Genomic DNA, 24,566 nt, shown 5'->3' with positions numbered 1-24,566 from the left:
ACCATATGGTACCACCAAAATGTTTTGCATCATAACCTCCCAAATATTAGGCTCACATACAAAAACCATGCTTAATATGAAATGTACATGTTATAACAATCATAATTACGTAAAAATATCTTCGTATTATGAGTACATAAGACGCAAGTAAAGAAAATCGAAATGCTTGCAATAAAAATTCCGTTTTTTTCGCATAGCTGAAAATTCTCAATTTTCAAACTGCTCTAAATACGTTAATTTGAGCTTTAAAAAAGCAAACTTTTCAAGAAAATGTATATAAAAGCATTCTGATTATGTTTAAGCTCTCAAAAACCCAAATAAATTACAATAAGTGACAAAAAAGTTACGTTTAGCATTGCACTGCCGGCTGGTACCATATGGTACCGCTAGGCGTTAACGGGTTAATAAAAACTGCATAAAAACGAGACTTGATGTAAAATCAAACAGCCGTATTCATAGATTTCCGCTAAAACACGCCAGTAGGTCAACTAACTTAGTCGGCTACTAAGACCTTTAAGTCACCTACTAAGAAATGGTATTCATGGATTCTATCAAGTGAGCTACTAACTTAGTATGCTACTAGCCAGCTCAGCAGCCGATACTCGGTATTCCTCTGCTGTGCGGAAAATTCGTAAATTGATGCAGCAAAAAGCATCGAAATTTTTACTTGGTAATTGATAAATCGATGTAAATCCATCGAAGATATATTTATTGATAATTGTACCCTAACAATTATGTTACACCATTGAGAAAGGAGAGATTTATGTGTATTACCAAAGCATTTGTATGTTTGAGATCCAGTATTTCTTGTACAAACAGCCGTGTATTCATTGATGATACGTATTGCATATTTTATGCACTTCAGATATTTATTTTCGTGGGTGCATTCATGCATGCGTGATGAGTATGAAAAACATAATTAGCAACGTCAGTGTTATACACATTTATACACCCATGCCTTGCATAGCTCAATTTCGATTTGAGCAATTTCGATATAGTGCAAAATGGTTCCTCGGGGAAACATCGCAACACAGTGTAGCCTAATCAAAAAACTTGAAGCATGACAATGTGACTGCGCCATGAAATTTTTTGTCCTAAGGAGAAGGCAACTTACCCACTCATTTCTAAGTAGCATAGCACCAGAAGAGCAGATGAATTCAGACTGCTAGTGGGGAGAAACAAGATATCCCTTTGTCAGTAACTCTGACAAGTGAGACTTAAAGAATAATTTGTAAATTTAACCTGATATCCTCTTTTCGGAAAAAAATGCCGCATCAACTGCTGAGAATCTCAGCTGTGAGGATATCAAAGTTTTGCCGGAAAGCTATGACTCCATCCTATTTTTCCAATTATTTCCCAGCTTAAAATGCTTAAAAATGTCAGAAATATGTCATGTTTGGTCTAATTCTTTTTTAATTATGTGCACATTGCTAATATTTCAATCTAATAAAAGTATAATACCAATAGAGTGTTTGCATGGGTGAGGAATAAGCATGAAACCCTTTCCATTTAGTGCATACATGTTTGAAGTTCTCATATGTTTAATGAAAATTCCATGTGTTTTTTTATTAATTTATTATTCAAGTTTTAATAACCTTTGTTTTAGCATCGAAATTCTGGAGGGTAAAACGACCTGTAATTGGCTATTCGTTACGTGACGTCTTCTCCCATATTATAGTTGCAAGCAGACGGGAGCATTGACGAATAACTTATATTTCACGTATTTTACGCGATATTTCTTCATTTTTCTGCAAGTAAATTTGCAAAATGGATCCTGGTTTCGTTAAGGCTTCTTCAAATAACCTCACAGACGTTGACTCCTTCGTGATCGGTGTATACCTAGGGCCTATCTTCGTTTTTGTAAGGTCTGTAACTTCATTTTCTCCCGAGTTGGGAGAAAATAGACTCGTGAAGCGTTTCATCCAACAATTAAGTCTCTAACTCGATTGCATATAGACGATGAAGTAAAGAGTGAAGTGAGTTGTGAATGTAACATCTTCGAGGAATTTATTTCTTCCATGCTGGTTCAACCAACCGTATGCATTTCGATCAAAGGTATCTGACTATTGCGAAGGGGATATGTTTCATATTTGGACTAGTTGTGCTTTAGGGATACATCGAACGCGTATTAATTTGCATTCGTTTGTTCGCTTCTAAGTTCTGTTTGATTTTATTACGTATTAAACCTATTGCCAATTCATTTTGAGATTTAGTCAGTGTTTACATTTCACGCATATTCGTTGCGCTTTTGTTCGTTATTGTTTTGGTCATATTTTGGTTACGGTAGGAGTGATAGTGAAATTCTAAGTTTTTTGATGTTACAATAACTGGTTTAGTAGGTAATTTGTTTCAGACTATTCATTTAATTGTCTTCGCAATGTTAACGTGAAATAACATAAACTGATTCTAAGTTGTTAGTGATGTGTGGGAAGTGAGATGTGAAGAATCCTTACGAATTTCAAGGAGTGCAAATTCTTTTAGTGTGGTGTGCAGAGTGATTGGAAAACCGATAATTATGCTTTATTAGTGTTACATAATAGTATTTTATATTTATTGTGAGCCAAGTTCTTCATTGAAACAGTTGATTCGGCATATACTGATTATAAGTATTAAAAAGACAGCTCGTGAAATGTGTGCGTGGTAGTGCTATTTGTGATATGATGAGCAATAAATAAGTACAAGTAAGGGTAATTTTGCATAGTTTTTTATTCATTAACACCTCTAGTAAACTATTTTTCCCTATGTTTCCGCACTTTTATGCTGTCAATATTTGAAAATTTAAATGTAGGGAGGCAGGTTGTTGTGTTTCCTCAACTATAACATTTTAGGAGTAAACATATGTTACTAATTGCTCGCATGTAGGTATTTGCAATGCATCAAATTTGTACCATTTATACATTTACCGTAACGTTATTTTCTTTACGATTCTTTACTGCATTGTAAATTCTTTAAATTTTCCTTTTCCACTCCAACATTGTTTATATCTGCTTTTCGAGTATAAATGCTTAAAATACTGACTATACCAATTATGTTTTTCCATAGTCATCAAGCATACATAATGAAAGTAAGCATCCGAAGTGAAAAAATATGCAATGTATATCATCAATGAATACACGGCCGTTTGTATACAAGAATAACTGCATCTCAAACATATATATGCTTCAGTATTACGCATTAGTCTCTCCTTTCTGAATGGAATAATGTAATAATGGCATCGACTTAAGATCCCTCCGGGCTGCCAATAACCATTTCTGTCGTAGTTCAGGCTTATCGGGAACATCCACAAAAATCTTGTTCGGTGTAGAAACACGGGTGCTCCCACGTATCGGAACAAAACAATATTCATTCCGGAATTTTGTCCCACAAGCCATTTATCTATCTTCGCTCATGGCTACGAACTTAAAGAATTATTGTACGAAATATACCACTAATTTATAGTAGGACAGATGGTTTATTCCGTCAGATTCACCTCAGTGTTTGTAAACAACAATAAACAAGGTTTCCATCAATCGCAGATGATCGGAGGAACTGCAGTCAGTTGAGTATGGGGATTGACGTCACAAGCCGTCTGGCATGGCGGGGGAGTGTTTTAAGCGCAACATTGATTTTGGAATGTTTATTTGTTAATAACAAATTCGCCCATGGTCGTACGACTGTAGGAGTTGGAATTTTGCTTAATTAAACCAAACTGATATTTTTAACAGGCCTCACCAAAAACGTGCAAATACTCTATTGCCAAAATTTTTGAATTACTGAAACTGCCACAGATAGGCCACTGTGAAAAAAAATGTTAGGCCTCTGAAAAATGCCGTATTCCAGTGAACTTTTATGTCTACTTAAACAATATACATGTGTACTAATTACCATTGAAAAGCTGGACTAAGCCTAAATTATAATTTTGACATATTAGCAAAATTATTAATTCTCTTCCTTTGTATTCCCAAAATTTTGATTCTGACTAGTTTCACTGTTTCTACAAATTTCTTTGGTGATAGAAAAAAATAAGAACTCAAAAAAATTACAAAACCAGGGGAATAAATATTTTTTAAAGCAGGAAATTTCCAGTTTATTTTTTAAAAATACATTAATATCTTCCAGAATGTTTGTGAAGTGATTTTTTTCGGCAGTTTACCTTTTTCGAGTCCTATGGAATTGAAAGGGCAACTTTGAAATACTCACAAACATGAGAATCAAGTGGGTTTATTCATCATTTTCACATATAACAAGCACTTGATATTCGGAGTGATATCCGAGGGATTATAATCTCTTCTAAATCAAGATTCTGCTGTATATCCATGCTCTGGCTAACAATAACTTTTCTGGGTGGTAAGTGTTCTTTCACGTTGCTTGAATAGGGAGATCCCACTGTAGGGGCGTTGAGACACTTGAGAGCTTTGTAGCTATGCTAGTTCCATGGTAACGTGGAACATTTATCTTGTGGTACTAGACTTCAATTTTCAATGTGAAACTTGTGATTGCAAATTGGAATAGTGAAGTGTTTTTAAATTGTATGATTTTTATAATTTCAGGGTTTCAGCTTTATGTGATGCTGATTGAAGTATTTGAAACGGAAAAATCAAGGATGCGTTGGTACTACATTTTTGCTTATGGAGCTCCTTTAATAATTGTTATTGTCTCCTGTGTTGTGGATCCATTGAGTTATGGTACACAGCGTTATTGTTGGCTGAGGGCTGACAACTTCTTCATCTTCAGTTTTGTGGGTCCTGTCATTGCTGTGATACTTGTGAGTGGGATTCTACCATATTTTCATGTTTATTGATGTTGTCATTAATGAAAATTTTCATGTTCTGAAGGTTTATTCTTTTATTCTAGGCCAATCTAGTCTTCTTGAGTATGGCAATTTACAAGATGTGTCGCCATGCCAATGCATCAGTTTCCATAAAAAGCAAAGAGCATTCACGACTTGCTAGTGCCAGGTATGTTTACTCTTCCCAAATGTAAGCTATATTAATATTTAATGCCTTCAAATGTGTCATGAATATGTGTATCTGTTTGGAATGGGGGTAAATTTTGCATATTTTATTGGTATAAATTATTATTTTGTGTGCATTAATTTAGATATTATGTTAAGCCTTTTTATTCAAATCATTTTGCATCCACTTATTCTGCCGTTATTGTGAACCTAAAAGTAAGGATTAAGATTTAAGGTGGTATGTAAATCTATAGCGAATAATTTCTCATGTAAGGGTTTTGTTTTATATGTGACTTGATATAGTACTATTTTTCTAATTGTAAGAGAATCATAAACCATTTTTAGTGATGGGGAATAGGTTAACTAATTTTTAGTTGGAATTCTTTGACCTATTAGCTACATCCATTTAGGTTGATACTTTCCTACTTGAAGAAGGAAGAATTTGGCTCACATTTTTTTATGTTCTCGTTAAGTGAAGCCTACTCCCAATTATCTGAGCAAATAATGGGGATGGGTGGCATAGGAATGACATAGGATTTGCAAATAATCCAAACATTCACAATTATTTGTAGTAATTTTAATAATTTACAGGAATCAAACAATCTATTTTTATTTATGCACACTGTCTATTGTTTAGAATTGGTTTCCGAACGCATGAGGAGCTTTCTTTTCTCAACCATGATCTTTTTTGTGGCGATTAAATTGTTCTTGTATTCCTTCTGCTCCTGATTTCCAAAAACCACGAATGCGTGACAACGAGAGCATAGATTCAGAAAACTGGTATGCTAGAATGCTTCAATTCTCCTGCGCGACATCATAAACTACCATGCCATTTAGTCACGTCTCCCTCAAGTTGCCCTGGATGCAATTGCTATGGGCGCACATCCATGATCACTGAGTGCAATTGCACTCGACAATGCTCCGAAAACAAGAATATGGAGCTCCATCGCCAGTGTGCAGCACTGGCTATAAGAAACCAGGACTTGTGGCAATTTGCATATGCAGATGAGTGCTGGGCTATGACTCTAGCTATGTCTTCTTCCACTTCCCCCACTGCCTTCACATCTACTATTCCCTTCCTCTCCAGTTTGACCTTGACTGTTCATGGCATAAAAATACAGTAAAACCTCTTTACATCGTAATGGAGGGGACCAAAATTTGGGCAATTTGATGTATGGAGGTTCACTATAGGGAGGTTTTAGTGGTAGGCACTATTTTTTCATATCCTTGGGAAATGAAAGGTGCTACTGTCTTTTAAGCCATTATATTAATATATTTAAATATATAGGGATGCATAAGTGAACACATATTTACAATTTAATGGTTACACAAAGGTAAAAGTAAATTGTTCAAGAGGCCTTTTTAGAAAATAAATTAGTTAATGGGTTTGCTTAAAATTTTTTTCAAACTCTTTCGAAATAATGTTTTCAATTCCACGAGCACTTTTTAATGCCATTTTCACTGTAAATAAATCACTGGCTGTTTTCGTTAATGCCTTTTGACCTAATAAATAATTCCCTGGTCTAAGGGTTGTAATTTACTAATAGTGTTCGGAGGAAAGAACAATAGTTTTATATTTCTAAACATAATTTCTTCATCATCGTATTTAACTGCCTGAGTTTTTTTATTTGTGCAGCCTAGCCAGTTTCTTCTGTTTTTCCTCGGTTGTTTAAAATAGATGTGAGGGTGAATGATGGTATTCCAAAGGTCACTGCCTTCTGCCTGTCCTCGTTGATGGCTAGGAAAATTGCTAATTATGTGGTAATGTCAAGCAGTCGCCTTCTTTTATTTCTCGAATCCATCATCAGCCTATGATTAATTAAGTAATTTTCATATTTTTTCATATTTATGGCAAATAATTGAAAATACTTTTTATTATATCTTTTAGAATTGATTTATCATTCTTATAACATGTGACTTGTTAAAGATTATAAAAAAAAAATAAACACGTGACTACCGCAAAAAAATAGACAAAAATTTGAGCGTGATTTTGAAAATTTTGTTGAATTCCCTCTCTCCAAAATACAATGCACGTAGCGTTCCGAAGAAAAACTCTGTCGAGGGCACACAGAAACGCTAGGTCTGCGAAAGGACGTGATTTCCCGGTGAGAATGCTGGGCGAACTACTTCAGAATGCGGCGGCGACGGTAAAACATTTCATTGCCCTACGGGGTATCAGCTAATTAGCTGCCTCCTTCACCTAAAACAGCCGCGCATGGATGGATGTTCGTTCAGTATTGCTAGAAATTGACGTCCCGGACTTCCGATGGAATAGTCAGATTTCGCGGCATAAATACGCAGGCAAGACATATGACTGTCGCTAAGCGCAATAAATTTTAAACTACGATCGTTCACGAAAGCATCGAAAAAATTACCAAGGCGGTAGTAAGAAAGTGCCACACCGGGAAATATGGGAATAAAATAATTGCGAAACTGTATTTGATTTATTTCAAGTCTCGGAAAATTCTCGAAATATTTTAATTTTAGAAGCGGAAGTAGCAATGCGGTCGAGTAATTCAGTCTCCATGGATGGGAGTGAAGTTATTTGAAATATTTCCGTAAGCTAGTGATTATAGGCTGCGCTGGTCGCCTCTTTTATTAACTGAACATAGTATATAGGCACTTACAAGAAAATAAAGCCATCAGTAAAAGAAAGCGAGTGTTATCGCGTGATTTTGACGGTCATTCGAGAGAAAACGATGTGTTCTGTCTTCATTTACTGTCACTTAATATTATTAGGATAGTTGGATGCCCTAACTAATGGTTAACGTGAAAATTATTAAAGGTGTATAAGAAAAAAATAAGCGTGAAACATTTATTGCTGAAAATGTCATTCCATGTAGGTAATCGCGGCTGCATTAATGGTCTCTAGTTGTCTCGGTATGATTTGCAGAGGTAGTTAGGCCGCCTCGGGGCTGTCTTGTTGGTATGATGTATGGAGGTTTTACGAGATAAAGAGGTTCACTATATAGAGGTTTTCCTATAAATTTACATGTATATCTGACGGGACCAGAGGGTTGGTACGAAGTATGGAGGTTTACGATGTAAAGAGGTTCACTACATAGAGGTTTTACTGTACCAGAGTTCAACGAAATCTCCTGTTCCCTTGGGCCGTATTCAGCTACATGCAAGGCAACTGCTATAATAGGGTGGTTTCCTATTATTTTTTTATTGCCTAAATCGAAAGATTATTACTCCTGGAGTACGTATTTCACGCTTTTAGATTTTTAAATGACGATATCTATTTTTCGCGATCAAATGAAAAGTGAAAAATTTCAAGCGCGCGAAAACGCGACGCGTAAGTAGGAATGAAGGGAAAAAGTCCGTACGACGCATTTCTGGTTCCCCCTCCCGCCTGGTAGGTGACCTTGATCGAGGCTCTGAGCGCTGATAGGATGCAGGATGCTAACGGGTAGCTGAGTACCTTCCTGTCTGGTAGCGCATGGCTTAAAAAAGGTTTATTAATACCTTATCAAGCAAAGAAAACTTTCCGACCTTAGCCAGTTTTAATAGGTGATTATTAAGACATGTTTCCCTGAGCTCTGTGACTCATGCATGCATTGGTAGCCTCTGACGATGCATAACTCCTATCCTCTCGTGTAGAAACTAGGTCCCTGTGACGTCACGTGGAGTGGAATCGCATGGGCGCCAATCTGGCCTTTTTCAAATGAGGATAAAATTTGACCCTTGCCATTCGTCTAAACCGGTATTTCAAAAACCAAATAATTTGTGTATTATGAATACACTAATGGTGGGTAACGAATCGCCATCAATGCCTTTTGTTTTCTTTGATGAAGGAAACTACCCTATTGTGCATTTTCGATATGAATATACATTCAACCTTTTCCCCATGAAGGCCCTGTTTCCACAGCTTGAATTTTCCGATGCTAAAGGCCAAAGGCCGTGTTTTCACGGCTTGAATTTTTCAATGCAAATGGCCGAAGGCCGTGTTTTCACGGCTTTGCGGTCAAGCATGCCAAGTGGGTCCCAAGCGCCATTAGGGTCCCTAGGCGCGAGAGGTCCGACCCTTTCCTATTGTCCGTGTGGGGATTATCTCGGCCCATTCCGGCACTTAATGTCCCACTCAAGGAAGGTGCTCATGGTCACATATGTGTTTATTAGTTAGCTAAAAACGTACATGTCGCAATTATTGAAAATCAATGCCAGGAATTACATTCTGGATGTTCTGCTGATTGGTTCCAAATTTTAAACGGAACTCTAGCGTTCATATTAACAGAGTTCATCATCATCTAGGACAAAGTTTGGAGACGATAAGGTTAGATGTTTAATTGTTATTTTTAAACCTTACTAGCAAAATTATAGGAGCGATATTGTTATGATTTACATCTTATAATATACGCTACTCTGTTAGCCACATTCTAAGTGTACATTTGCTGTGAAATTTGGTGAAATAACCGATTGAACTCTTTTGAAAAAAGCCCTCGTAATGTAATAAAATATGATTCTCTTCTCTTTCTTATTTCGTGCGTAATATGATTTTATATTTATGTAAGTGAAATTGCTTTATAAATATAAGTAAGCCATTTCAAACAACAAATTTGTAAGATTGAAGTAGTTTTATGAGATATTTTCTGGAAAATATTCTTGAAAAAAATTCGAAAGGTTTCATTCTCATGTTTTCAGAATGCTCGTGGAGGGCAGACGCGAATGAGGAGAGTGTGGAGTTGGGCATCATGGATCTAAAATATGTTAATATCATAAATCGAGCATACCTAGAAGTATGCTAAGCACATTGAAAGATTTCATTCCCTTTAAAGTATTTGTTGGTCTATGATATAATGCCCTTTTGCTGAAAACCCTAAAAATAACCGTAGAACTTACTTTAAAGGTTCTAGAGGCATTGCAAAATGAAAGGTATACATTGATGAACTGACATTTGTTGCAATAGTAACAATTTAAAAAAATTAAAATCGCACTAGTAACAATAAACTGACCGCAAAAGTACGCTGTGATGGGCTGCCTTTGGGAAAAGGGTCGAGGATTACCATATAAGCGGGTGTAAGAGGCGCACACACGTGTAAGAGGCGCACCCCTACTTTGAGCATCGGAGCTATGAAGAAAAAAATTTTGCGGCATTTTTTTTATACTATCGCGTGGTGTTGCAGACGCACGCCTGGAATTTCGACAGTTATCGAACTTTCCTCTTTCAATATTAATTGAAAGAGGAAATTTTGATAACTGTGGCGGTAATAGCGGCATAAGAGGGAGTAGAAAGAGTTCCGATCCTCTCTTCGCATACGCCGTTGCTCTACGATGCTTGTCCTATTCACGAAGAATTTTGTTTAAAAGCTCTCGCAGGAGTATTGCAATAGAATTGCAGCCGTGGAAAATTTTAAGGCAAAACACGACAGGCACATAGCATGAACCTTCCCAAGAGCTTGGACAACAATCGGGGCAATCTGAGCGCCGTAGGATACTAACCACGTCGTAGATTTAACGGAACCACACTCGGCCCTCCATCAGCCAATGCCTCTGCCGTTTTTTTTCCTTTCCGAGACCCCACAGGAAAATAGGAAAACATCAAGTTACAGGGGAACAATCGAAACGTGTTTCATCCCTAACCCGTCTCACCAACTGACCTTGATTGATCTCCCAGTTTATGGAGGCCAAATGGTAGGTGAGTCATCTGCTGAGCTCGAAGATATCTCGATAGCTTTCAATAATTGTATGACATGCACGAGGTTCAAAAAAAGAAAGAGATCTAACGCGATGCATATCTGACAGAATTTAAGTTTTTTAAGCTCTAATTGTTTGACACAAAGATTTATAGTTACAACAAGGCTACTAATATTCAAAATAGTCCAAACAGGACAATTTCGGAAGAAACAAGCGTAGCATAAGCGCATTCAAGCAAGACGAGACGGACTGGAAACCTTAGGCAAGGAAACTGCGTATATCACATTGCTGCGCCTTCGCCCCTTTGCTTTGAAGGCAACGACATCACATGCAAGATCGGACGTGTTCTTCCCGTGCTCCTTCGCTCATAGCCACGGAGCTTGAAATACGGAGGGGAGGGAGCGCGCTCCCTCCCCTCCGTAGTTCGTTGCTTGCTTCGAAGACGGAGGGATCGCGCTCCTTCCCCTGGACCTCTCCTTCCGCGCTCTTCACTTGTAAGCATTTCTGATTTCTTCCATCCATAATTTAGTCCAACAATGAATACATTCGTTCGAATTTTTTAAAGCGCAGGTTTTGGCACCAATATAATTTTCAGTTGCAATAATCCTCAAATTAGCGTCTGAAGATGATTTTTGGAAAATCAGGTCCTCAGCGTAATGGAAATTACTCGGCAAGACAGATATTGACTATTGACCATGTATGTTATTCAAAAATACGCGTTTCTCTACTTTTGATAACCGATTACTATATGCAGTATAAATGCCGCAGGATGCCCGCTCGTGGCAGTAAATTTAGCACGCCCTCCGGAGTGAAAAACCCCCGCGCGATCTTTTCCATGTTCACCTCTGGGGTACCGACGTGACGGCGCGATGCTTAGAAGAAAAGCAAACAGGAGCATTTTAAAAATAGGTCACTAAGGGAGAAACTCCCCTGCCTGCCGCTTGTTTTTGACCTAGGATTACAGATGACTGACTCACACTGAAAACCAAGGCCACTCAATTCCCCTTAGACTTGCGACCGGTTAAGGGGAGGGGGGAAGATAAGAAGTTTGTGTAAGAGGCACACCCTCATTTTCCGCTGCAATTTCGGGGAAAAAAGGTGGGCTTCTTACACGCGCTTATACGGTATATTTGCCCAGTTGCCGAGGAAAGGGTCCGGCACCCCGCTAGGAAAGGTCATTAAGAGGAGGAAGCGACTACCTGGACAATTCCTTGCCGAGAAACAACTCTGTGCAGGGCAAAAAAGAAACGCTCTAAGTCTTCGTACAGCCGAAACCAACTTTCCGTGAAGGATCCCAGCGCAAAAGGGTTAAAGACAGTAGATAACATTTTTCTTGATTTGCAATTGGTTAACCATTGAAGAATCTTCTAAAATTAATCAAGAGTTTTTTTTCCCAGCCTCTCATGGTCTTATGCAATGCTAGAGCAGACATCCAAGTTCACTCATTTTACGAAGGAAATTCTAATAAAATAATAAGCCTGGTGCAGCCTTGCAGTAATCTTAGTGCTTTTGGGTCCGATTTTTATTTTTTAAATAAATATCGCTGAAAACATCGGAGAAGTATGAACTCGACCATGGATAAACTGCAGCCGGATAATCGGCAGTCCGCTGTATAAGGAATGTCTCTGATAATTGACCATTATAATTTGGCATTAACGATATTTAATTATTTGTTGTTCAATTCAAATCAAATTCATTTGTGAAGAATATTTGGTCAATTTTTTTCGTATGGAAATCAAGTGAAAGATTTTGATGCCTTTTTTCAGATTATATATTTTGCATGCAAATCAATATTGATGCAAATTTTATTATTCTCTCTATAAAAATTTAAGTGCAATGAGATATTTAAGGGGCATTGGCAATGAAGGTTATTTGGCTGTTAATAATGAAGGTTATTTGGTGGTAACATTTTTAATAGCTTAACTGCTGTAAGTTTTGATTTACTCCCAATTTTTATAGCTAATCCTCATTATTTCTGATATTTTAATACCTTCAGGACATATCTTTTCTAACCGTAGTATCCAGTCTTCTGATGGAGATTAAATACCCTATGACCTTATTCCAGCATCAACGATAATCATTTTTTGCTTCGGATTTAATGCATTATCTTCTCCATTGTATTATTAATGTTCATGTTGATTGTTGAGTTACTGATAATACAGGGACATTTTAAAATATCTCTTAGTTATGTATGTATTTTTTGGAGTAAATTGTAATTAATATTAGTGATATAATTTACCTCCTGATTATGGGTCCTCTATGGCAGAAAAATTTGTTCCCTGTGCTTATACCTTTGAAAAATGGTGTGTATGATATACCTTGTTTCTCAGGTGTAAATATTGAATGCATATATTATTTTCTGCTTCAAAACTATCAAAACTGCTGTAACAGATGGTATATGAGCAGAATAACTGTTGCTGTTAGCAAAGAATACAGTGAAATTTACTTGCCTGTGGAAGCTGTTTCTCCATTTTCTAAATTTTGAAGGTGTGATTAATTACACTGGATGGCAAAAATAAATTTTTTTTCGAGCTTTGATTCCATTCCTCCTGATTCTTATGTTGAATGACCTGCTGAATCCGAATATAACATCGGTTTTCATCCATCACCCACCATTTTTTGGGAAGCCCTCCTTTAACCTTCATAAGAAATGTGAATGGTAAATAATCCTTTTAATCTCTCCACATTATCGAGAAGTGAAAAAAATAAGTGGGGGGATCCCCCGAAAATGGTGGGTGTTGGGGAAAAATGGAGGTCTTATTCGGATTCAGGGGGTCATTTAATACTAGAAATGGTAGGAATGATGTCAGGGCTGATTTCCATGCCGTTCAGTGTTATTTATGGGGAATACATACCTGCTCATGTGCTCATGCCTCACTCAGGGTAGGGGTTCCAATCTTGGGGTCTCTCTGTTTATCACATTTGCATTACTTTTCGGAACCTTTCAGACTTTGAGAAGATAGTGTTTTATTCCCAATAGCATGGAGACCGAATTTCTGTGTAACTATACACATTCCAAAGGATAACCTTAGAAATATTTCCTGCTCAAATCATTTACCAATATCTTGTTTGAATGTCATATTTTGGGTGTTGCTAGAATATTTGCTGCCCTAGAAAGCTTGATGGGATGAAATGAATTAGCTGATTTTACTTCCTGGGCAAGATTCAATTATTCAAATCTCAGGGTATTGGGTGATGCCAAATGAGCTAGTTTTGGCTGGGGGTAGATTAGAGATTGGGGAAGATTGAAGTTGTGGGTACATTGACAAAAGAATGTTGAGCAATCTCAATAGTATGGAGTTGTTTTCCCTCCTCTAAAATTGATGCATAATTTGTTAGTTACCCCTTGTAAAAATGAGTTATCATTTCTATTTTGTGTGGATGGACTGGTACCTGCAGGGTTATTCCACCAATGGTATGGCTGGGCCATAAGTCGAAATTGACCATAACTACGGCCTCGAGACATATGTATGGCTTCGAGCGATTCTACTCTGAGCGAAAGGCCATAAGTCGGGCGGTAGCTATGGCCTAAAGGCTGGCTGTAACACTATGGCCTGCCTAGGAGGCTGTCATAACACGGGCCATACGAAATAACATTGCTCGCCAATGGAGTTATAAAAGAAATTTACGAAGTGTCATGGATTACATAGCGATTGTTTCAAGAAATATATGAAAGAAAGAGGTCGATTTCATCTGGAAAGGAGGATATGGGATACGTGTAATCCATTCGCATACGGTGATGATATTTTCATTAAATAATTCTGCACATCAAAAGAAGTTGTTACTTACTTTGTAAGTAAATAGTGTATGAACTAAAAGTTGGCTTGTTGTTGAAAAGTTAGAAATACTTTTTAAATGGATGCTCTGTTGAAGTGGACGGAGGAACGGGCTTTTATTTGCTTTCTGTGCTACATTTGCTAGCAGATTTATTACTTACTTGTTTCGAAGAGCGGTAGGTAACTTGAAATAACCACTGTTAGATGTTTTATATTTTAAGATTCTCGTTGCATTACGGTTCACAACGGAGGATGTCAAAAAAACTTAGGGCAAGACATTTTTTTGGCAGTAAGGCAATCTTCAGTTAGTCGATGGGTAAAGGACAAATGCCGTCCATAAATCAAGGAAGGAATGATAGTCTCATATTGATGTTATAATTTTATGCAGCTACCTAAACATAAGCCTCTGACAATGAAATTAATGAAACTTAAAGTTTCAATAGGGTGGTTTCCTATTATTTTTTTATTGCCTAAATCGAAAGATTATTACTCCTGGAGTACGTATTTCACGCTTTTAGATTTTTAAATGACGATATCTATTTTTCGCGATTAAATGAAAAGTGAAAATTTTCAAGCGCGCGAAAACGCGACGCTTAAGTATGAATGTCGGGAAGTCTCTCCGCGTGACGTATTTCTGGTTCCCCCTCCCGCCCTGCGAGGTGACCTTGAGGCGAGGCTTAGTGCTGATACGACGCAGGCTGCTAGCGGCTAGCCTAGTACCCTGCTGGCTGGTAGCGCTTGGCTTAAATAAGGATTATTAATAACTTATCAAACGAGGAAAACTTTCCGACCTTAGCCAGTTTTAATAAGTGATTGTTAAGACTTGTTTCCCTGAGCTCTGCGCCTCGTGCATGCATTGGTAACATCAGAAGACGTATAACTCCTATCTTCTCGTATAGAAACTAGGTCCCTGAGACGTCACGTGGAGTGGCATCGCATGGGCGCCAATCTGGCCCTTTTCAAATGAGGATAAAAATGGACCATTGCCATTCGTCTAACCCGGTATTTCTAAAACAAAATAATTTGTATATTATGAATACACTAATGGTGGGTAACGAATCGCAATCAATGCCTTTCGTTTTCTTTGATGAAGGAAACCACCCTATTCGATCTTTAGATTTCGTCAGGCTTTGCGAACTGCCATGTTAAGAGGAGGTACCTTGCCTCCCCTACCCACCCCCCGCTTTTTCCTTACTCGACGTAGTACAGTGATATTTATAGATGGCAGCCCGAAAAAAGTGTACTTGACTGCCGATAGATGGCAGCACTGACAATTAGCGGCAAAACTGGGTATTCAAATATGTCATCCAGTATATACAGTAATATTAATACTCGCATTTCCTGAAAAACAAAACTTTTTGTTTCTTTTAAATAGAAAAACAATGGTAATTAAACATTAAGTCATTTTTATTGATAAAAAACAGCAATACATTTATAAAACAAGGCAACATTAACATTTGAAAAAGATCACTGAAAAACAATAGATCACCACTTCAATGCCTTACGTTCGAAACAATTTTATAAAGCACGAAAAAATACTAAGGCATTTAAATAACCTCACATTCAGGGATAAGGAAAGAAATATTGCTAACTCGAACACATTGAGCAAACGACAGTTGTGAATGCAATGCATTAATATGGGCATGAGCAATGAATAGCAATGTGACAACTTGCTTATCAAATGAATATGAAGCCAATGGCAGTACAACCCAGCATAACCAAGCAAGACAATTAAACCAACCCGCAGTTAGAGGCAATCAACACAATCAGCAAAGGACAGTTGTGAATGCAATGCATTAATATGGGCATGAGCAATGAATAGCAATGTTACAACTTGCTTATCAAATGAATATGAAGCCAATGGCAGTACAACCCAGCATAACCAAGCAAGACAATTAAACCAACCCGCAGTTAGAGGCAATCAACACAATCAGCAAAGGACAGTTGTGAACGCAATGCATTAATAGGAACGTGAGCATCGAATAGCAATCAGACAACTTGCTTATCACATGCATATGAAGCAAATGGCAGTACAACCCAGCATAACCAAGCAAGACAATTAAACCAACCCGCAGTTAGAGGCAATCAACACAATCAGCAAAGGACAGTTGTGAATGCAATGCATTAATATGGGCATGAGCAATGAATAGCAATGTGACAACTTGCTTATCAAATGAATATGAAGCCAATGGCAGTACAACCCAGCATAACCAAGCAAGACAATTAAACCAACCCGCAGTTAGAGGCAATCAACACAATCAGCAAAGGACAGTTGTGAACGCAATGCATTAATAGGAACGTGAGCATCGAATAGCAATCAGACAACTTGCTTATCACATGCATATGAAGCCAATGGCAGTACAACCCAGCATAACCAAGCAAGACAATTAAACCAACACGCAGTTAGAGGCAATCAACACTATCAGCAAAGGACAGTTGTGAATGCAATGCATTAATATAGGAACATGAGCACTGAATAGCAATCAGATAGCTACCTTTAACACTAACATACGAAGCAAAAGGCAGTACACCACAGCATAACCATGCAAGACAATTAAACCAACAGTCGGAGGCACTTCAACACAACACAAACACTTCAGCAAAGGACAGTTGTGAATCCAATGCATTAACAGGCGCGTGAGCACTGAATATAAATCAGAGAACTGGCTTTAACACTGACATACGAAGCAGAAGGCAGTACACCACCTCCCATCCGAAATATGGGCACCACACTCCAAAACACTACGGTAGTGCTTCATTTTCACTTTATAAAAATAAAGACTTATCACACGGATCACGAGAGCTCCTAACTTGGCAAGAGAACAGATTCAAAACGTGGTCACGTGGTTATAACGGCGCTGGGACCACGTGAGTTCCACGAAAACCCTCCCCTACTTCCCCCTCCCTCTCTCACCTCCCCTACAACTTCAATACTTCTCTCAGATGGCGTGAGAGTGCAAGTTACCCGGAAGCCCCGTAAGAGATCGCACTGGTTGGATTTCGTGCATTGGCTGGATTTCTAAGGCTTATGGGGGCAAGTGATTACAGCCAGAAGGAGAGGAAGGGGGTTATAACTACAAGAGGATGTCATGTTCTAACTCTATCCATTACATGAACAATTTACGAATATTATAATATTGTACGGTACAAATTTCTTCTGCTTCTTCTCATCAGTAAATTGCGTTCTTCACTTTTTTCAAAGCTCCCCAGCGTCTGCTGCCAGATCAGTGTTTCACACGATCCAAGAAAATCCAAATTTATCCTTTAATTAGAGTCCATTTCGGTTTAGGACCATAGGATTAATTTTTATCCACGTTGGAACAAACTTCCTTCTCAAAAAATGACTAGTGTTAAAAAATTTTACCCAACTTATAGTACCAATTATAATTCTAATAATCGCCTGCAGAAAGGGCGTTAAATACTTTTGGCCGGGCCATACGATATGGCCCCTCGAGAGAGGAATCGGTATAGGCCATAATTTCGGGTTGGGCCATACGAAACTTACGGCCGGCCATACGTATGGCCCCGTTCAGTAGAATTGCCCTGCAGGGGTTCAAATATAAATTTCATCTTTTCAAATATGAGTGAACACTTTATAAAATAATCTGACATTGAGTAAACTGCTGGTCTCATAAGGGGAATACACGACCTTCGGGTGAACGATTAGGCTCAAATTTTCTGATTTAGTAGATCATGGCTATCAACTCAATATGCCAAAGCAAGATGATTCACCTCTCAAAATTTTTCGAGAAAAAAGCAATTAAAAATCGTTAAAAATGGATCTACGGTATATATACAGTATTGTCAATTTCTGCAAGACAGCGGTGGCCCAGTGGTTACGGTGGTTGGCCGGCTGAAGTAAGGATGGCGAGTTCAATCCTCATTCGTGGAACTTATTTTATTTTATTTTTCAAGGATTTTATTGTTTACATTTTTAAAGATTGTTTTCTTATCTTCGTTACCTCGATGACAATATTTTAAATTAATTTTTTCAATAAAAATAAGTGCTGAAAAGGGTAGGAAACGACGCAAGGGCTATATAATAACCTTTCCAAGCGCGATATATTTCGAAAATCAATCCCTGCGTGTAATGTGGATTAAACCAGCAGTGCAGTATACTGTCCATCGGATAGGACGTTAAACTGTTGTCCCCTTGGTGCCATTCGTTAAGAGTTGCATAATGCGGACCCCGGGTTTCTGTCGACTTTTCATCCTGTTACTTATCCCAAGCTGATCCATTTCCACTTCCCAATGAAAGCATAATCCATCTATAGGGTGGATTTCCCTCCCAATTAATAATTTAAATGTCATTATTCTGTCCCCACCCCTACAGAAGACAACTTACACTCGCAATACCCTAATATACCTAGAGAGAACAAATAAATACAAAATCGCCCTTGGAAAGGTATATAGCCCTTGCGTCGTTTCCTACCCTTTTCAGCACTTATTATTATTTAAAAAATTAATTTAAAATATTGTCATTGAGGTAACGAAGATAAGAAAACAATCTTTAAAAATGTAAACAATAAAATCCTTGAAAAATAAAATAAAAAAGTCCCACGAATGAGGATTAAGTTTGCCATCCTAACTTCAGCAGCCGACCATCGTAACCATTGGGCCACTGCTGTCCTGGAGAAAGTGTCAGGACATACCGTACATATATCGTAGATCCATTTTTAACGATTTTTAATTGCTTTTTTCTCAAAAAATTTTGAGAGGTGTGTCATCTTGCTTTGGCATATTGAATTGATAGCCATGATCTACTAAATCAGAAAATTTGAGCTCAATCGGCCACCCAAAGGTCCTGTATTCCCCTTGTCAGTGGCAGCAGTGTCTTTGCTTATCAAACCAAAAGTTGTGGATAATTGAGGTTTGATGGAAATGGGGCATGAGTTTTTTGCAGTGGCGTAATTCAATTTAGTGGTAATATTTTTGTTACTTTTCTGTTACTATGCACCGCAAGGTTAGAAGAATTCGTTATACTATTGATCCTTTACTTCCTGCTCTTCATTCAGCTGAGACTTCAATTCCATTTTGTTAGCTTGTTGTATTTGCCTTTTGAGTTGCTGGAGTTAATTATGGTCCATTACCAGCTTAAATGGTGCTGTAATGTGATAATTTTTATATAACAGGTAGAAATCAAGTCTTTAATATTGCTACCTTCTATCTTGAGTTTTAGCTCTTGTATTAACGTTCAAATTATTAAAATTTTCAAAACAAAATGCCTTTCATCAAGATTTTAGTCCTCAATTTCCAGGTTTTACAATTTGAATGAGCATACAAATTGTAAAAGCACTCGTATTAAAAGTTACAACCCTTGGTTTGACGGTGAAAAACTTAGCCGTTCATTTACAACACAGTGAATCTCTAGTCAAAATTTTATTGTCTCGAGCAATATAGCTAGATAGTAATTATAAGTAATTGTATTTAAAAGCTTCATTTATTTTTAATTATAGTTTTCTACAGCATTTTTATTTGGAGGGCCATAACTATCTTTCCCAACCTGCATGCAAAATTTTAGATGTGGGTATTGTTACCCCCTCCAATTTGTGTGGACAAAATTATATGTGGTAAAATATATTATGCATACCTGGCATTATTTGATGCGGCAGCTTTAGGACTTCCTCTTTTCTGTTCAGCGTCCACATTCAAGGTGTAAATGAACTTAAATCAATGGCATCTGGCTGGGGTGAATCTGCTGTGCCCATGTCGTAACAACTTAGTAGCTAGTGTGCAGGCTCTTGGATTTTCATAAGTTTCTGCTATTGAGTTGGCAATTAGAATTATAGGAATGAAAGCAACCTGTGTTTACTCACAAAAAATGAATCATCATTGTCAAGGAAAACCCTTTACAGTGATCCCCTTGGCTCTGACACAACTGCCACAACTGATTATGAGACTGCATAGCCCATGCTCTAATCTAAAGTGAAATTGCAGTCTCATAATCACTTGTTATGTAGCTAAATCCTTTTCTGCAGTTTCACTGAAGTTAATATTGTGAAAGGAATTATTACGGTATGTCAATTTAATAATTTATGGTGGATAATGAGGAAAGGCTGACTCATACTTTTTTTAAGTCTTTGTTTGCATCATATCTAAGGAATCCTGATTTAATGTTTTTCAGGGGGGGACAAAATTTAAATCACTAAATGAGGACCAGCCATTTTTTTTTACAGGTATTTGGGTCTGTAATGATTAGAATGGTTTTTTTATCAATCAATAAAATATTTTTAAGGCACTAAAAGGTACCACATGGTGGAGTAGCCAGGAATGTCGTTTGGGGGGTCCAATACGAGGGGGGTGTGGGGGAAAATAAAAAAAAAGGTTAGGAAATAGAGGGTTGTAAATAGAGATGGGTCGAATAGCAGATTTCTCGAACTCAAATATGGAATTCGAATATTAAATCATTGCTCGAAACCTCGAATTTCGAATACCTCGAATACTTTAAACGATGAATGCGGGAATGTTTGACTTGGTTGCCTACCCAGCAGGAAATTCAGGATTTTGGCGAGTAATTGTGATTTCCTTTAAAGGATTCAAACAGGAATTTAGCTGTTTAATGGAATATTTTAATTTTATGGAAACAATTTGGGCATATAGTTGATTCAACTAACATCTCTTTCAAATATCCTAAGGGGATACACCACCTCGTGTAAAAATGATTTCATGCTGTCTCGGCATTTACACTGCTGCGATGGATTTCTGTCTGATGTATACATTCTTATCTACCAAACGGGCCATTTCAGCGGCACGCCCATCTGATACTCGGCTTCATCCAACTTCTTATTTTCAACAGCTCGCTCTCTCGCCCACTCCTATTGTCAAGTGCTAGTGGACATTCTGAGGCATTTTGCAAAATACACGCGCTTCTCCACCAGATTTTCTTCTTCGTCAATTATTTTCAGTCCATCTTTGGAAGTTCTCACGAGATAGCAGATGAATTGGAATTGCTATCAGGGAGAAGTCAAATTTCCTGAGAAAATATCCCTTCATCTGTGACTGTGACAGAGATTTATAGCATAACACATAAATTTTAACTTGATATATGTTTTCGTAAAAAACACTGCATCAACTTCCGAGAAGCCCAGTTGTGAGGATATCGAGTTTCGCCAGAATGCTAAGTCTCCGTCGTATTTCGACATTCATTTCCTGGCGTAAAATGCTTAAATAAAGTCAGAAATACGTCGTGTTTGGTCTTATTCTTTTTTAAATTATGCGCACATCTATAATATTTCAATCCAACAAAGGTGTAATATCAATTACCGAAAGTCATAGTTAGACACCTTTTGGGCTAATAGATGACTCATGCAGCAGTTGACCTCCAGAAATGGGGAACTTTGAAGCAGGTAGGCAGAAAAAGTTTAGTGGGGGAGAAATAGGGAAGGGTGAAACATGATTCTATTATTCTCATGTAACTTGATATTTTCTTTTGAAGCTTTTGATTTATGGTCTTCCTAATACAAACCCTGTTGGAGCTAGGGCCTTTTGTTTGATTTCGGAGAGGAGGAAGGCGTAGGAGGAGGAGGGGCCGAGGGCTGATGGATGAAGGGGGTAGCGGATTTTGGGAATTGTGCTACGTAGTTACTATCCCGCGGCACTGAGGTTCTCCTGGTGGGGGAAACTGGGGATTTTCGGATTTCTTCACCGAATCATTTTCAGTTCCCCACGTCAAACTCTTTTCACCGGTCTAATCCGCGAATTTGATGTAGTTCGTCAACTTGCTTAAAACGGCACTGCATGCACTAACTGCTTGAATTCTCTACATTTTTCCGAGTCAACTAACAATGACGTGCGTGCGACAGTGTATGGCGTGAAATTCGAAGTATTCAGGGTTGTACCTTTGGCATAATTATTCGAGATCTTGAATATCGAATACTATCTAGTATTCGAGGTATTTAGTATTAGTGCATGCTATTCGCCCATCTCTAGTTTTAAAGTAATTTTAACACTTTCTATAATGGAAACAACTTCATTTTTTAAAGAAATCTTTTGTTAATACATGAACTTTCAACATTTTGTTCTCTTTAATGATGAAGAAATTGAATGGATCGAATCTTTAGATTGAATTTGAAACAAAAAGCGTTTGGATAAGAAGGGGAGTAAAACATCACATAAAGACAAATAATCCTGCTTGCAAGTTGAAGGTCCCAGTGCCACATTTGCAAGATTTGAATCAACCATAGTGAAAAAACATTAAATGGGGCAAAAATATCTTGTGCAGGAAAATCTTTTACGACCTTAAATGTGGAAAAATGCAGAATGCAGAAATACTAAATGAGGACAATTTTTACATTGCATAACATAGGGATGGAATTGTGGGCCCAAAAAATAAACATTCAATGCGGAAAAACATTAAATGCTAAAACTTTAAATCCGGATCCGACTGTATCTGCATTTATAAACATCGATTGAAGTTGAACAGTCAAATTCTATACCTGACATCCAACATCACATGTAGTCCAGATACTTTGATGCAACTGTAAAATTTATGTTTAAAGTTAAACCTTTTCTCAACAGGATATGGCATGTTAAGACCATGAAGAAAATATCAATGGTGAATGTTGAATTGCCTCCCTTCCTTAATTGAGTTAGCTACATATTGTGAATTATCTTTTTTAGATTTCCAGAGTAGCAGTACACCTTACCTATTAAATTAATTTACAATATCAAGTTAAAATCAGACTCATTTTCTGTTAGCCTTACTTGGAAGTTTTATTGCTTTGAAAGATTAATTTTAAGTGAACTAGAAATATGAACATTGGTGACATTAAATAAATAGAAATGTTTTAGGTTTGGTACTCTGAAGCGTAAACTGTGTACAATGCTTCATTTTACCTCTTTTTTTTTGTTGCATGTTGTGGATCAAATGAATTTTGTATTGCTGTGAATATTTTTGAATGCTACTTGTTTGAGTGCATCTCCACGTCACTCGCATTTATTTTCAGTAGTTAAACTTGGGTCCATTGGTGATGTTTCATTGTTTTAACATTACTGTTTCTTCCTTTGCATGGCATAGTGGGAAAGAAGAAAATGTCCTTCAGAAAAAATTACAGTCACACTTGTAAGATCATTTTATCTTCTTATAGCTACAGTAGAATGTACTAGTTTCTTAGTGTCATACTTAGGAGTACATATCTTGGTCAACGAACAGTTGCAACTATTGATAAAGCTCTGCTAATTTAGAAAATAGACTTGCTTTTTGTGTAGTTAATGCTTGATCCATATTTGATAAATAGTGGAAGGTGACCCCCAAGAGGAAATAATAGCTCTTTAACCAAAAATTGAAGAGAAATTTTGATTAGTTCATTTCAGTAGACTTTTCATACTCTCTTCTCTTTGGAAGTATATTTTGATGTCATGGTATATGTAATTCTGCAAGTATTATTACAACTTTTTTTCATTATGAACCATTTTCGAGATTAATTGTGGTATATTTTTGATATGACGTGAGCATATCTCTCATAATTTGGTAAACATTTTTGTGCATATTTGGTGCTAGCTGTTGAAGCCTTTTTTCACTCAGTCCTGTGTCCCTTCAACTTTTAGAGTTCGAGTAAACACTCTAAATGTGATAGTCCTGACTTTTCATTTGTGTTTGCTGGAATTCTTTATTATCTGGAAAATTAATACCTTTGATTTGGTACGTGATAAAAAAGTAGGAATTAAGATAGGAGATTATAGTGTTGTCAAGCCATGGGAATAATTTTTTTAGCCTATAACTGCCACTCTGGGAGCAAGGGTTGGAAAGAGTAACTGTCAAGTTAGTCTCCCATCCAGCTAAAAATTAACGCAATAGTCTTGTCAATTTAGTGGGATCTTTCATAATTTATATCCTTAATTTTTCTGTATGCCCTGGCAATGAAGATTCCCCTTCATATTAGAAAATAGTGTTAACAGTGGCTTCATTATTATACTCAATGGGTTCTCTCTAAGCTCTAGAAATTTTCTTTTGACAAGATTGATATCCTGTCTATTTCTAGCTCTTCAGTCAGCATCAAGATATGATTCTTTTTATTTTCTTGTTTAACTGAATAAGAATTTTTTAATTCTTTATTTTCAGCTTTGCAGTTCATGAGTCTCCTGGAAATTTTTCATTTTTAACTCTTGCCCAAATATTTAAGAATAATTGAAGCAAATCATAAACATTTGTGCCAATCATGCTCTCTTGTGGATGTGTCTGTAATTATGCTATTATCTGTCACCCTTTCTAATCATATGTC

The 24,566-nt window shown here is 37.2% G+C and overlaps 1 protein-coding gene across 6 annotated transcripts in view; it reads left to right on the top strand.

Moving 5' to 3' along the window:
- LOC124171334 (latrophilin Cirl-like) overlaps positions 1-24,566 on the top strand; it is a 262,984-nt gene that overhangs the window by 215,653 nt on the left and 22,765 nt on the right. For 5 of the 6 annotated variants that reach the window (XM_046550490.1, XM_046550485.1, XM_046550488.1 and 2 more), the window contains 3 exons: positions 4,530-4,744; positions 4,834-4,937; positions 23,363-23,407. In XM_046550490.1, the coding sequence (XP_046406446.1) occupies positions 4,530-4,744; positions 4,834-4,937; positions 23,363-23,407 (364 nt within the window). The remainder of the gene's footprint in view (positions 1-4,529; positions 4,745-4,833; positions 4,938-23,362; positions 23,408-24,566) is intronic. The other variant, XM_046550487.1, reaches the window with a different exon arrangement.

Source organism: Ischnura elegans, chromosome X (genome assembly GCF_921293095.1).
Source record: "Ischnura elegans chromosome X, ioIscEleg1.1, whole genome shotgun sequence".
In the NCBI taxonomy this organism is placed as follows: domain Eukaryota; kingdom Metazoa; phylum Arthropoda; class Insecta; order Odonata; family Coenagrionidae; genus Ischnura; species Ischnura elegans.
This window is presented reverse-complemented; position numbering and strand designations above follow the sequence as displayed.